Source organism: Musca vetustissima, unplaced genomic scaffold (assembly GCF_032173495.1).
Source record: "Musca vetustissima isolate MV318-11 ecotype Yass unplaced genomic scaffold, APGP_CSIRO_Mvet_v1 utg14590, whole genome shotgun sequence".
Taxonomy (NCBI): Eukaryota; Metazoa; Arthropoda; class Insecta; order Diptera; family Muscidae; genus Musca; species Musca vetustissima.
The window spans coordinates 138,648-153,553 of record NW_026879618.1 but is presented as its reverse complement, the minus strand read 5'-3'; the positions used below and the strand labels follow the sequence as shown (position 1 = coordinate 153,553).

The 14,906-nt window shown below is 38.0% G+C and overlaps 1 protein-coding gene across 1 annotated transcript; it reads left to right on the top strand.

The window, feature by feature from the left end:
• Positions 1–670: 670 nt before the first annotated feature.
• LOC133324624 (serine proteinase stubble-like) lies at positions 671–7,579 on the top strand. The gene is made up of 4 exons (XM_061533460.1): positions 671–904; positions 5,755–6,766; positions 6,857–6,961; positions 7,029–7,579. Exons 1-4 carry the CDS (start codon positions 671–673, stop codon positions 7,577–7,579), a joined length of 1,902 nt encoding a protein of 633 aa, XP_061389444.1.
• Positions 7,580–14,906: the final 7,327 nt, after the last annotated feature.

Sequence of the window (14,906 nt, the reverse complement as noted above, 5' to 3'; positions counted from 1 at the left end):
ACGTTACAACTTCGAAATAACTCTAACAAGGCGACTTTAAGATGCCGGCCAAACGATACAAGTTTTGCTGCTTAAAGTCATGACAAGAAAAAAACAAAACAAGTGGAGAATGATAAAACACCCAGTTTGAGAACATGTTTCTTTTAAGGCACTTCATCTCCCACCAAAGTCATAGTAACTCATTCACGTGATAATGAAATTGAAAGAAAAACAAAAGCCAAGAAGAGGAAGAAGAAAACAAAATCCGCGTCGATTTGAAATCAATCATTGTTTGTTTGATTTTGTTTTTTGCTTTTTCGGGGGAAGATATCAAGCAGACATCTAACAGAGATTTACGCTTGAAGGTGGATAGAGGTCAAAATTCAAAGAAGAGGCGAAAAAAAAACAAACGCACACAACTACTTCACCGAAAAAAATTTGAAAAAAAAAAACGTGAAGTTGAAGTTCAACATAAATCTTTTGATAGAAACAGAATTTAGTTGCCGCCGAGAAGTGAAAGAAGAAAGTTCGAAAAAATACCAAAAAACATCAACGAAATTTAAATTTGAGAAAGTGAAATTTTTAAAAATTTTAAAATCGAAATTTTGAATATGGATATTTTAATGTGAAACCCAAATAAAAAGGATTTCATAAAAGAGAAATTCAAAATATTAAAAAAATGGTTCGGAAAATGTCGTTGCATTTGAAATTAATTTCTTTATTTGTGTGTGTGTTATTCTTGGATAGTATTGGTGCCCTGTTCGAACAATGTAACCACCAGATAAACATGCAAGCTGGTGATAAGTTGTACATTAACTCACCCTATTATCCTGGTGAATATCCAATTGGCACCTCGTGCCGTTATACGGTGATTGCTCCTGAGGATTATGCCTTGAAATTTAAATGTGATATTAAATTGAATACGGTAAGATCGATAAAATATATAGAAGAAGAAGATTCTTTATAGGCCTCCTATAGACTAAAAATCTACAATCTGGCTTGGACAGAGGTTGTGTAGAAATATAAGAATGCCTATAGAACTATCAGGATGTCCATAGAACTAAAAGGGAACTAAATATATGAATCTAAAATGGTCTATGGCAGACCAGAACTGTCTGTGTGTCTATATAAAGTTCGGAGGTTCTATAGGAAGGTCAGGCTAGTGTTTATGAAAAGACCTGTGTTGCTAAATACAGTCTTGAGGACCTAAGAGGATCCACAGAGGGCAATTAGTACATAGGGGTTGTAATAAATTTAAAAGGTAAAGGACTAATGAAAAGCGCATAAAAAGAGGGACCTTATACCGAAGACCTGAAAAACGCCGACTAGACCAGAATTTCTAAAGAGACCTAGAATTTTGCGTACATCTGCTAGAGTGTCTATAAGAAGCTCAGAGATTTTATAGAATTGAAATAAGGTTCTGTAGAAAGTCTAGACGGTCTTTATGCAGACCAGGTGACCTAAAGGTCAGAAGGTCTATAGAAAAGACCTGATAGTCCATAGAAATTTCAGAGGGTCTGAGAAGTTATTCTTTGGACTCTCAACTCTTCCTGGTATCCTCGCTAATACCTAATTGGTTCATTGGTAGATCGTAATTTGAAATTTTGAATGTGAATACGGAGATAGCTAAAATAAGAGGATTTCTAGAGGGTCTAGAGGGTTTATGGGAGCTATGAAATACCAAAATGCCCGTCCTATGGGCATAGGACGGTTACATATGCCCAAACACCTGTGTCTATGTAACACTTAAATTAGGTATAGAAAATCCTAGATTATTGTCCGAGTATCCATATAGAGTTTTTAAGATCTACAGTAAGGTATCTAAGGGTCCATAGCAGGTTCACAATGTTTAGATGGCCCAACAATGCCTCTGATGGGTTTTAGAAACAGTAAAGAGACTATGGAGATTGTATATATATAAAGGGAGTCCTGAGGAAGACCAAAATGTGTGTGATGTCCAGAAAGACTAGAAGGTCTATAGACAGGTACATAAAACCCAAAAGTTCTATAGGGCAGTCATGTATGCTCATGGAACAACCAGAATGTCAATATAAATAGGAAATGGTCTATGGAAAGGACAGACATGCCAGATTATCCTTAGAAAGTGCAGAAGCTCTACAACAAGTCTAGAGGGTCTATGGGAGCTATGAAATACAAAAATTACCGTGCTATGGGCATTGGACGGTTACATATGCCCATAGAAAACCAGAGTGTCAATATAAATAAGAAACGGTCTATGGAAAGGACAGACATGCCAGATTATCGTAAGAAAGTGCAGAAGCTCTACAACAAGTCTATAGGGGCTATGGGAGCTATAAAATACCAAAATGACCGTCCTATGGGCATAGGACGATTACATATGCCCATAGAAAACCAAAGTGTCAACATAAATAGGAAACGTTCTATAGAAAGGTCAGATATGCCAGATAATCCTTAGAAAGTGCAGAAGTGTTCTACAGCAAGCCCTCTGGCCTTGAGGAAGCTATTAAATACCATAGGAAAGGTTATAGAATAGGTCAGAAATGTTATAGAGTATACTCCACGGTATATTTTATATATAGAGTCAATAGGAAGTCTTCTTCTCTCCTCCTGAATGATAGCGGGTCTAAAGTAGGTTCATAGGCTTCAGATGTCAAAAATGCCCTCTTAAGCGTTGTACAAAGTCTACAGTGACTATATAGAGTGTACATAGAAAAGGGAGTCTTTACAAAGGTTAAATGACTGAGAAGCTCCAGAAAGCCTAGCAAGTCTATAGACAGGCGAAAATTTGGATAAAGGCCAGAGATTCATTCTAGGACATTCAGATATGTTCATAAAACGACTAGAATGCCAGAGTTTATTTAGAAAGTTCAAAGGCTCTACAGAAAGGCCAGTGGGTGTATTGAAGCTCCACAGGATTCTACAGGAAGGTCTGATATATTATAGATTATACTTCAAGGCCTATATATATAAACCCTATATAGAGTACGTTCAAAGGCTTTAGATGATCCAAACATTTCTTCTGAAAGATTTTAGAACGTCTAAAGGGACTATGGAGAAAGTCTGTGCAAGGTCCGCAATCTATTGACATACGTGTATACAAAAAGAGAGCCATTAGAAATGGCAAAATAACTCAGAAAGACTAGCACGTCTATCTATTGGATATCAAGGTCAGAGGTTCTATAGGACGGTCATATACATATATCCATAGAACGACCAGGGTGTCAATATAAAGAAGAAGGGGTCAATAGAAAGGTCAGATATGCCAGATTATCCATAGAAAATTCAAAGGCTCAAACACAAGGCCAGGGGGTCTATGAAAGCTTATATAATTTAGAGGGTTTGTGGATAGTCTTCTTCATACCTTATGAATGACAGAGGGTCTAAAGTAGCTTCACAGGCTTCAGATGACTCAACAATGCCCGCTGAAGTGTTGTAGAAAGTCGAAAGAGGCTATGGGTAGTTTATATAAAACCAGTCTTTAGATAAGATAAAAATGAAGGCCGAACGTCTAAAGACAGACCAAAAATTGTATATAAAGGACAGGGGTTCTGTAGGACCATCAGATATGTCCATAGAACGGTAAATGTGTAAATATAAAGAAGAGAGGACATATATGTCGGATTCTCAATAGAAAGCTCAGAATTTCTACAGCAAGACCATAATAGCTCCGCAGGATTTATTGATTCAAAGGCCAAAGAGGTCTCCGTAGTCACTTAAAAATGGGATATTTTGAAATCTGGTCTACAGGGAGTAGACAATTTGCATATAAAGGCCAAAGGTTCTCTAAGAAGGTCAGATATGGTCAGAAAATATAATATTGAGGGTTACAGAGGGCTTCTGAAAATATATTTTGAAATATTGAGGGAGTGGAATGTTTGCATAAAAAAACCATAGGTTCTATAGGAAGGTCAGATATGTTACATAGTACACCTGAGGGTCTAAATATAATATTGAGGGTCTATAGATGACGATCTTTACTTATGGCCTTCTGAAAATTGAAACAGATCTTCCAAGCGCAATTAGACATTTAATGACTTTCGGATCTTTTAATGAATTTTTGCCATTCGAAGAGCTTCTGCTTCATTAGATCATTCTGAAGACCTCTCTTAGTTTTTATGACTTGCCTTTTCTTCCGAACGAACTTTTAATAGAGGCTTGCCTGAAATCCTTGTATATGTTTCCCGCCTTTCCAGTCCTTTTAAAGGCTTTTGAGACCTTCCTTTTAGAGGCTTTGGGGCCTTTAGAGGCTTTGGGTCCGTAGGCCAATGGTGATATAGAATGGCTAAATATTTTATAGAGAGGCCAGACAATCTATTGAACCTTTACAGTCCTTTTGAAATTCTTTCTAGAATCTTTCGGGCAGTTTAAAAGCCTTATGATTTTTTCTAAAGAATTTTCTGTTACTTCTTGAGCCTTCAGTCCTTTACCCCGATCTTTCGTCAACAAAAAATATCTTAAAATCCACTAACGTGCCATTTCAGCACATTGTAATCTTCACTTATACACCTGGCGATTTTTTAGGACTCTCAAAGTCTTATTGATCTTAGGGTAGTTTAAAAGCTTCTGATTTTTTTCTAAAGAATTTTCGGTTACTTCTAAGGACCTTCAGCTGTTTTATAGACCTCCCAAGGTCTTTAGATCTTTGTATAGATCCTCTGAACTTTATGAGAACCCTATAATATTTCTAAAGCCTCCTCGAATATTTAAGACCAAAACTTATTTGGGATTTTAAAGCCATATAGTCATTTATGCTAAATCGCGGATTAATATTATTTCTACTTTCCTTAAAAATTTGGAATCCTTTAAAGACCCTCTGGGAACAACTTCTAAATCTCGAATATTCTGAATATTTTCCTAGAACTACAGATATGTTCTTCCAAAAACCGATGATTTCCCTAAAGACTCTTGGAACTTTCAATGGAACCTCCAGATACTCTAAGAAGTCTAAAGTCTTTTTGATATATGGGCGCCGTCATCTGACCCATAGGCAGCCTTCTATGTTTAGATTATTTTTAGAAGCTTTTCTACCGGTAAAATAGCTTTGGAAGCCCTGTCTAAAGTCTTTTTGAAATATGGGTAGCATCACCTGACCCATAGGAAGCCTCTTTAGATTATTTTTTGAAATTCTTCTACCGATAAAATAGCTTTGGGAGTCCTGTCTATGTTAATGAGGATCCATAGAACGTATTTTTGCAGATTTTATCATAGTCCTTTAGAATACCTCTAGAAGATCCTTTTAAAGACCCTCTGGGAACAACTTCTAAATCAGGAATATTCTGAATATATTCCTAGAACTACAGATATTTTCTTTCAAAACCGATGTTTCCCCTAAAGAATCTTGGAACTATCAATGGAACCTCCAGATATTCTAAGAAGTCTAAAGACTTTTTTATATATGGGCGCCGTCACCTGACCCATAGGAAGCCTTCTCTCTTTAGATTATTTTTAGAAGCTCTTCTACCGGTAAAATAGCTTTGGAAGTCCTGTCTAAAGTCTTTTTGAAATATGGGTGGCATCACCTGACCCATAGGAAGCCTCTTTAGATTATTTTTAGAAGCTCTTCTACCGGTAGAATAGCTTTGGAAGTCCTGTCTATGTTAATGAGGATCCATAGAACGTATTTTTGCAGATTTGATCATAGTCCTTTAGAAGGCCTCTAGAAGATCCTATAGGTTAGGTTAATTCCAATTCCATCTTATTCTTACAAAATTAAGCCTACCATGAAATTTAATTTATCGTTTTTATCCTTCCCTTCTTCCATTCTTCATGCACCCTCTTCACCACCATTTTCAGCCCTCCGCCACATCACAATGCGTCAACGAGGTGTTCTATTTCAATGGCGAGGGAAGTGAACTGCTTAGCGGTTCGGAATACTTTTGCGGACGAGGTCAAATGGAGCGAACGAGTTTCCTCAATCGTGCTGTGTTCTCTTACATTTCAACACCGCCGAACAAAAGGACGCTAGTCAATGTACTTAAAGAAGTCGAGCAGGCTGAGAAAATAAAGGAGACAAAAACTAGAATAAAAACAACTAAACATCCAAAAACAACAACAACAACCACTACGACGACGCCATCGACAACAAAGAAGACAAAAACAAAAGCCAACACTTTGACGAGAACGACGACAACAAAAAAGCCACTTCAAATGACTACCCCAAGGAGAGTGGCATCTAAGCCAACACCGGCAAGAACGACGACGAGAAGAAGTACTTTATTGACTACCACAACTGTCAGGACAACAAAAAGGACTTCCTCAACAACTCCTTTGCCGGCAAGTGATGTTAGCAATTCGTTTGCTTATGTGGTTGCCTTGTTGTCAAACAAAGTCGACTTGCTGGAATTTGAGGGAGCAGCTGCGGCAGAGGCATATTCACCATTGGCATCTTCATCTCAGACACCCAACACATCATCGACAGCAGCAACAACAAGTGTGTTCAATTTCAGTTACGATATCCTGCCGGCCAGCACATGGCGTAATGGCCCAATCGACATTTCTAAGATTTCCCCAAAACGTGTGGCCAAAGTAATTGTTGGTCAAGATTACCACCAGTCAAGTCCCCTTGTGTCGGAAACAACAAACAAGAGTACCACCACCCCAACGTATGGTGGTGCATTGCGTGCAGTGGAGGGTGGCGGATCATTTTCATGTTTGGTAGAAGTTATACAACCACCTTGCGATTGTGGCTGGGGTTCGACAACGAAAATAGTGGGAGCATCAGGTGTGGCGGGACTGGATGAGTTTCCGGCAATGGCCGGTATAATGGCCAAAAAAACTTCGAAGATTTTTTGTGGGGCAGCCATAAGTGAGTTCGATGTTCGATGTTTGTTGTGTTTTTGTTTTTACTTTCATTTGAGAAATTTTGGTTTTCTTTTTCTTCTCCGTTTCTTTTCAGTCCATCATCGTTATTTGTTATCGGCTGCCCATTGTTATGTGACAGCGGAGACAAATCGTGCGGAACTGCTACAAGTGGTTGTGGGTGAACATGACACCTCAACAGGTAAGGATAGAAGGAAAGGAATTTAGGAAGCATAAAATAAAAAGATTTCCCTTTCTCTTCTCCACAGTTCTCGAGTCCACCTACACCCGCTATTATGATATTAGCCAAATAATTATACACGAATTTTTCCGATCAACCGCCTCGAGGGTACACAACGACATTGCGCTCCTGAAGACTCGCACGGCCATTGCTTACAATCGTTTTGTGGGACCAGCATGCCTACCATTTTTACCCGTAATTGGACCAGGTGGTCATCGTAAAGCCCCCGTACCAGGACATCGCGTGGAGACTGCCGGCTGGGGTACCACATCATTTGGTGGTCAACAGTCATCGGTACTGCTGAAGACCACATTGGATGTTATATCAAGGGAGAGCTGTCAAAAGTTAATACATTATTTACCAGCGGGAGCATTCTGCACCTATACACCGGGGAGGGATACATGCCAATATGATTCTGGTGGGGCGTTATATTTACGCGGCGAACGTCTATATGCTGTGGGTATTGTCAGCTATGGATTTGCTTGTGCCTCAAATCAGCCATCGGTAAATACTAGGGTGGCATCGCACCTGAAATGGATACGAACGAAGACTTTGGATGCTCAATATTGTGTTAAATAAAGGAGGGACGGAGTAGAAAGGAAATATAATTAAATAAATGTTGTTTTATTATGTGTGAAGCATACTTTCAGGCAGTTGATTTGTAGTTTAACAAACAGCTGTTCAAACTCGAAAATAGCTAAAATGCATATATTTTAAAGCATACTTTTAGGCGTGTTAAAAACAGCTGTTCATTTGTCTATTTTGAAATCTCTTGATTGGTCTTAAGTGAAAGCTGGAAGCAATGGGGAAGAAATCTCAATAAGAAGGTCTGTTCAAGGCTACCAATGATGTCCAATATGATTCCATAGGAATCATTGAAGGTCTGTATGCTTTGGGTGTTAAAAGTAATAAAATGGTTTGTGAATACCAGGAAATAAACAGGACATATGCATAATTAATAAAAGAGAGTAAGCGAGAGGGAGGGAAAATAATGTTGTTTTATTCTGTGTGAAGCATAGTTTTAGGCGTGATTGTATCGAAAGCAGCTGTTTAGACCCTCGAAACAGCTGGAAATGCCTGTGGATCTTTGGATGGCCTGATAACGGCGGTTCATTAATAGCTGACACATAGAAGGTATTATCAGAGTTCTGTTTCCTACAGAAGATTTATAATGGGCTTATAGAAGGTATTCAATTTGTTAAGGTCTTCAATTTATTATAGAACTAGGGAAAAGGTCTGTAAAAAGTCCTCAAAATATTAATGACCTATAGTAATTAGTAAAAGAATGATAAATTTAGAAGCCCCATATACATACAAGATATTTGGAAGGAGATATAAAATTTATTTTTTATAGAAGGTATTTATTATATATTCTGCCAAATAAAGTCCTATATATGTACTCATATCTATAAAAGTCCTTCAAAACTTCTTGTATGTATAGCATATGTACAGAAGATTCGGGGATCTTCTACCTCTGAAGAGGAATATTTTGTTGTGGAATGAACTAGTTTAAATGAACTATTCTCCAAAATGAATGTCAGTCTTATTTAACATTAGGTTGGCTGAGCTAGTATTTATACCAGCCGACTCGTCTTCTTTTCTGCAGGTTTGCAACCTATTCAACTCTTCCGACAAATGTAGTGATGGTTAGGCTTATCCTTCTGAGTATCAGTTTGCTGTTCACATTCATTTCTCCGTTTCATTCTGTCCGGGTTTTGATAACTTGCCAATTATTGCAACCCATTTCCTCGTTCGTGAAGTCCGGTTAGACATTTAGGGATTCCCAGTATAAACAGAAGAGTTCGATTATATAAGAGTCAGCTTCGCCGCACTCAATCGATGGATTCTCGTGACAGTCTTAGTTAAATTTGGTTGGGCTCAGCTTTCTTTATATCAGTCTGCGATAAACTCTTTTCTGCGAGTTTGGCATTCTTCTGCTCTTCCTCTTCGACGCTTTTGAGGAAATAGAGAGATGATCAGGCTTATCCTTCTGAGAATCTGTTCGCTGTTATTTCTCTGGTTTATCCTATTCCGAGGGTAAGACTAACATACCCACGGGTGGCGACTCTTTGCTAATTGTTGCTACCCTCTTCATCGTTCGTAAAGTCCAGTCAGGTTAGTCCTTTTTTGTTTTCCCAGAATATAGAGAAGATTTCGATTTAGCGCCCGTCTTCTTGATATTAGAATCAGCTTCGCTCAGCTCAGCAGTCTTTATATAAGTCTGCGGGTTTGGTATTCTTCTGCTCTTCCTCTTCGACGCTTCCGAGGAAATAGAGAGATGATCAGGCTTCTGAGAATCTCTCTTCCGACATTTTAAGCCGCCCTCATGATGGCGGCTCTCTGTTGTTATCCTCTTCATCGTTTGTAAAGGCCGGTTAGTACTGTTGGAATTCCGGTAAGTACAGGAGATTTGATACAAGGTTCGTCTTCTTGATATTAGAGCCGGCTTCGCCGTCATCAGTCGGTGATTTTTCGTGGCAGTTTCATTTAACTTTCTGTTGACTCAGCCCACTTTATATATCTGCAGGCTTGCTAATTACCTTTTCATCCTCAGGCTCATCCATCTGAGCATCACTCAGCTGTACGCACATGTTTCTCCCGTGACCTTTGGCCCCAGATAACTGTTTCATTCATGTTGTGAGCATATCAGGTTCTTAACTCCACCGATATTCTAAGATGGTTATGTTAGTCTTGGTGTTTTGTGACGCTGTTCAGACTCGGAATTTAAGTTTGAGTCCCCTCCTGTCTCAGAGGGTTGGTTTGAGATTGCTCATCCTAACGATCACAGGATGACAAGGCATGACTCGTGGTTAGATCCGCTACACACGTCGGTGCTAAGTTATTTATGTCTATTCCTCCGAGCCTCAGTTTGTGGTTCGCGCACTTGTTTCGCCAGTCTAGTCCTGTCTAGTTTTTGTGCTTATTATCCTCTACGCTAGTCCGTCAGACTCGAAATTAGAATTTGAGTCCTCGCTTGTCTCGCAGGGTTGGGTCGAGGTTCCCATTCCCCTATGTTTCATAAACTTTTTTACCATTTTTCGTCGTTGCTCACGGAAGAGCAACGGCGGAAAATGACGTGGCATGGCTCGTGGGCAGATTAAATACACAAGGCGGTGCTAAGTTATTTATACTTTGCACCGCAGCTATATTCTTCTTCGTACTTTTTATTTAAGAGATAGTTGCGATATTCTCAGTTGTTCACGATCGCAGGAAGATGACGAGGTATGGCTCGTGGGCAGATTAGATACACACACCGGTATTAAGTTATTTATGCTTCGTACCGCAGCAATATTCTTCTTTGTACTTTTTATTTAAAAGATAAACTAGAGGATCACCTTTTAAGCATATGAAGTGAAAAGGTGCCTAAAAGTATGCACCACTTATACTTGAATGTAGTAACTTTAAAATATTCAATTAAGTGTGGTGCATACTTTTAGGCTGTAAATAAATGTTTAATTAGAAAATATATAAATATTGTACTTTAAACGAAAAAATGCGAAATAATAAATATTTTTATATATATTGATCATATTCCCCTCTTCCTTTAGAGCAATTGAGCTCCTCATCCTTCAAAACCCTCTAAATGTTTCGCTACACTTACTCTTCAAGGTGTGAATCAATTAACACTTTATACATCATTGAGTTTTTGAGCCTATGGCAAATATATATTTGAAATAGAAAACGAAAAAACGAAACACATATCGAAACTCTGCAACCAGCCGGGCAACAAACAGAAATGCAATTAATTTGAATTTGTCATCTAATTAACACCTAAAAGTATGCTTTACACACCGTCACACATTCGATATATGATGTTTCCAATCAAATCAAGTCTCAAATAACCCATCAGAGACATCTTGCCAATTAAGAATTTGAATGGTTAGGAAATTCTGAAAAAAAGCAAAAAAAATGACAAATAGCTATCTCGCAGCGGAGCCAAGGCCTCCTCCCCCTTTGCTGTAAGCAAAGTATTTGAATATGTTTTGTGTATAAAAAAAGAATGAAGAACAAGACCGGAAATACTGACAACGAAATAAAAAAAAATCGTGAAAAAAATACGAAACAGCAACCATTGAAGAGCTCAAATGTCAATATTCGTCAATAGGTTTCAAGTTGTTGTTTTGACTTTGGGAATGGGGGTTACTCATCTCCGCTGGTTTTTTTATACCCTCCACCATAGTATGGAGGGTATATCAATTTTGTCATTCCGTTTGTAACTCATCGAAATATTCATTTCCGACCCTATAAAGTATATATATTCTTGATCAGGGTAAAATTCTAAGACGATGTAGCTATGTACGTACGTCTGTCCGTCCGTCCGTCTGTTGTAATCACGCCTCTTCCGTCCGTCTGTTGTAATCTTTTTCAACCGAATGCGCTGAAATTTGGTTCGCTATCTTCTGAAGGAATTGAGATAGGGTGCTGAAATTTTGCATATGGTTGTCTTTTGTCTGCAGACAGGTCAAGTTCGAAGATGGGATATATCGGTCTACGTTTAGGCATAGCTCCCATATAACAGTACCCCCCAATTTTCGATATTTTGGGGTTCTTGAGCGCGCTTTTCAACCGAATACGCTGAAATTTGGTACATTGAGTTCTTATTGGGTAGCAAATATCCCCACTAAAAATTATAAATATCGGTCTATTTTTTTTGAGAGCATAACCGAATTCGCTGAAATTTGGCACTTTGAGTTCTTATTGGATAGCAAATCTCCCACATAAAAATTATAAATATCGGTCCATTTTTTTGGGATAGCACCCCTATAAGGGTACCCCCCAATTTTCGGTATTTTGGGTGTTTTGGTCGCATTTTTCGACCGAATTGGCTGTAGTTTGGTACTTTGAGTTCTTATTGGGTACAAAATTTCCCTACTAAATTTTATAAATATAGGTCAACTTTTTCTGGTACCCCCATATAACGGTACCCCTCAATTTTCGGTATTTTGGGGTTCTTGAACGCGTTTTTCAACCGAATTCGCTGAAATTTGCTACATTAGGTTCCTATTGGGAACTAAATATCTCCACAAAAAATTATTAATATAGGTCCACTTTTTCTGGTAGTCCCCATATAACAGTACCTCCTAATTTTCAGTACTTTGGGGGTTTTAATCGTATTTTTCCGCCGAATTAGCTGTAATTTAGTATTTTCAGTTCCTAATAGGTACCAAATCTCCTTACAAAAAAAATATGAATATAGGTCCATTTTTTCGGATAGCCCCCATATAAGGATACCCCCAATTTTCGGTATTTTAGGGTTCTTGAGCGCGTTTTTCAACCGAATTTACTGCAATTTGGTATTTTGTAGTCGTATATGGTAACAAATCTCCCTACCAAAAATTATTAATATTCGCCCCCTTTTTGGGGTAGTCCCCATATAACCCCCATTTTATATTCTAAGACCCTTTTGTAATCATTTCAACTGCGGAGGATAGAGAGACAACAAATTAGAACTTAAGGTTCGGTAATGAACTATAGCCGCATTTAGACCTAGCCCCTGATTGGAGGTTCCAGAAAGAGTGGACCGTTATTGCCCATCTTCGAATTTGAACTAAGCTTCGAATGATTGAATGATGATGATTTGGACCAAAGAAACATGGACCATGGACCCTATATTTTCATTTATAGTACCTGTCAATATATCTATGGTTTTGGAGGGTATCCAATAGTGCCTGCCCGGCCAAACTTACCCGGCCGAACTTAACGCTTTTTCACTTGTTTTCATTTACAGCCTTTTAGATATGCTTTATATTTGGTATTTTGTTTAGAATCGATTTGGTTGGGCCATGGAAAAAAATAACGAAAAAATTCTAAATAATTAAACGTTAGCTTAACGTGTTCAATTCGTATGAGCTGAGGACGGAGGCAAAACGAAGTGATGCATGCATCTCACATGGCAAACTGCATAAGAGCAGTTGAGTTGGGCTTCGTGAAGCATACTTTTTGGCAGTTATGGTAAGGGTGAGTGAGTGAGTGAAAAAAGCAACAACATCAGCCATTAGTCTTTGTAAAGCATACATTTAGGGGATTTCTCTATGATTTGCTGCTGTTAGTGACTGGTGGCTGCCTAGAGATGCCCAACCCATACCCATTGCAGCCTCATCCGCCCCAACCCCCCCCCCCCCCCAAAATATGCATTGTATTTCAATGGTTTCTATGTAATTTCTTTTTAAACAAATTTCTATAGCATACATTTAGGCTGATTGCATGCAATATGCAATAGAGGCTTATGAATGCTCGCCAGAGAAAAAAAACGCACAAGAGAAAAACGAACTCGAATTCTAACAGGATATTTTTATTTAGGCACCCAGCGTCATCATCATCATCGTCATCATGATGGGCCTTAGTTGCATCCTTTTTCTTTTTGCTACAGAATTTCGTATACGGTTTTGCAACGACGACAACGACAACTGAAGAGGGTTTCGTTGTTGTTGTTGGTTTTTGTGACGCTGTTTTTTCCATGATGATGATTTGCATCTAACCAATAGGCAACGTTGTTGGAACATAGAGAAAATTGTCTGCTAGAAAATTGCAATTTTTATATATGGATGTGTGTGTGTGTGACTGTGTGCGTTCCGGGGATGCACTTTTTCGCCATATTGAATCTTGCTCACTCTGACATTAATGCTTTTGCGTTGAGCGGCAATGTTTAGGGGAAATTGCAAAACTAAAAAAAAAACGCCGAGGACCCAGTAAGGACTTTTAATTTACATTTAGTTTCGAACTGGAAAGAAAAAAAAAACTAAAATGAAACTAGGAGAAGCCCATCATCAAAGCTCCTATTGAATTAATGACCAACCATCAATAGAATATGCCAACGTGAAGCCTGTATAGTTTTCTTCTTTTTTCCAATTTTAATAGACATGCTTTTTAAATGGCAAAGGATTTTTTTGTGGGGTATGACGGAATTTTTTTATGGTTCTATGCAATTTGGTTAATTCTTAGGCTAAACTAAAGAATTTTCGAATTCACAAAAATGTACAATTTACAATTTTTTTGTATTTTATTGTGTAGTGGAAAACGGGATTTTTGTGTGGGGAATTGGCGGCCGTTAAGGGAAAAAATGAATAAAAATCTTAATGAAAAACGCTATAAAAGCCAATAATCGCATGAGAAGGACCTAAAGGAATTCGATCTAAAATTTAAATATAGTTGAAGGGAATTGATAACATTAAAATGAAAAGGAATTGAATTCTACTGAAAATCCTAACGCAGAATACAATTTTTTAGGAATCAATTTTAGAAAAATGATTTTAAAAAAGTTGGGCGCCATGTAGCGAAGAAAATATGTACCAAAATTTATAATAAAAACTCAGTGGACAATCCTACATCTATTGATCAAATGTTGGGCGCCATTTAGCCCTCATAAGGTCAATAAAACGCTACAAGGTTAAGTAAAATTTCCAAGCTCAAAGTGAAAACAATTACTGATAAAATGTTGGGCGCCATTTCATGTCTAAGCTTCATTGAAATTACGTGATAAAATATCCAAATGGAATATTTCTCAATGAAAACCCCTAAATTTTTTGATAAAATGTTGGGCGTCATTTTGTAAGCATGCTAAACTGATTCAATAGAAAGAATTATTGGGCGCCATTTTTGCACTTTTCTTAAAAAATTGCACATTATATACTGGTCCTGATTACCAAATGGCACCCAACGTTACTTTAAAGAACATAATTTATTCTTTATGGTACTTCTAAGGTCTAATCTTTTCTCCATTCAACTTGACGTACCATAAAGCATAAATTAGATCCTTTGAAGTAATATTGGGCGCCAATTGGTACTAAGGAAAAATATAATAGAAAATTGTTGGGCCATTTAGCCATTTAGCTCTCATTAGGGTCTTGGATGGAGAAGAAGTTTAATGAAGACTGAAATAACGTTGGGCGCCACTTGATAATCATGG

Bases quoted from the DNA above. Each gene is read 5' to 3' on its own strand.
- LOC133324624 (XM_061533460.1), top strand. From the start codon at position 671: ATGTCGTTGCATTTGAAATTAATTTCTTTATTTGTGTGTGTGTTATTC. The intron at 905-5,754 runs GTAAGATCGATA...CACCATTTTCAG, and splicing joins GTGATATTAAATTGAATACG to CCCTCCGCCACATCACAATG. The intron at 6,767-6,856 runs GTGAGTTCGATG...GTTTCTTTTCAG, and splicing joins TTTTTGTGGGGCAGCCATAA to TCCATCATCGTTATTTGTTA.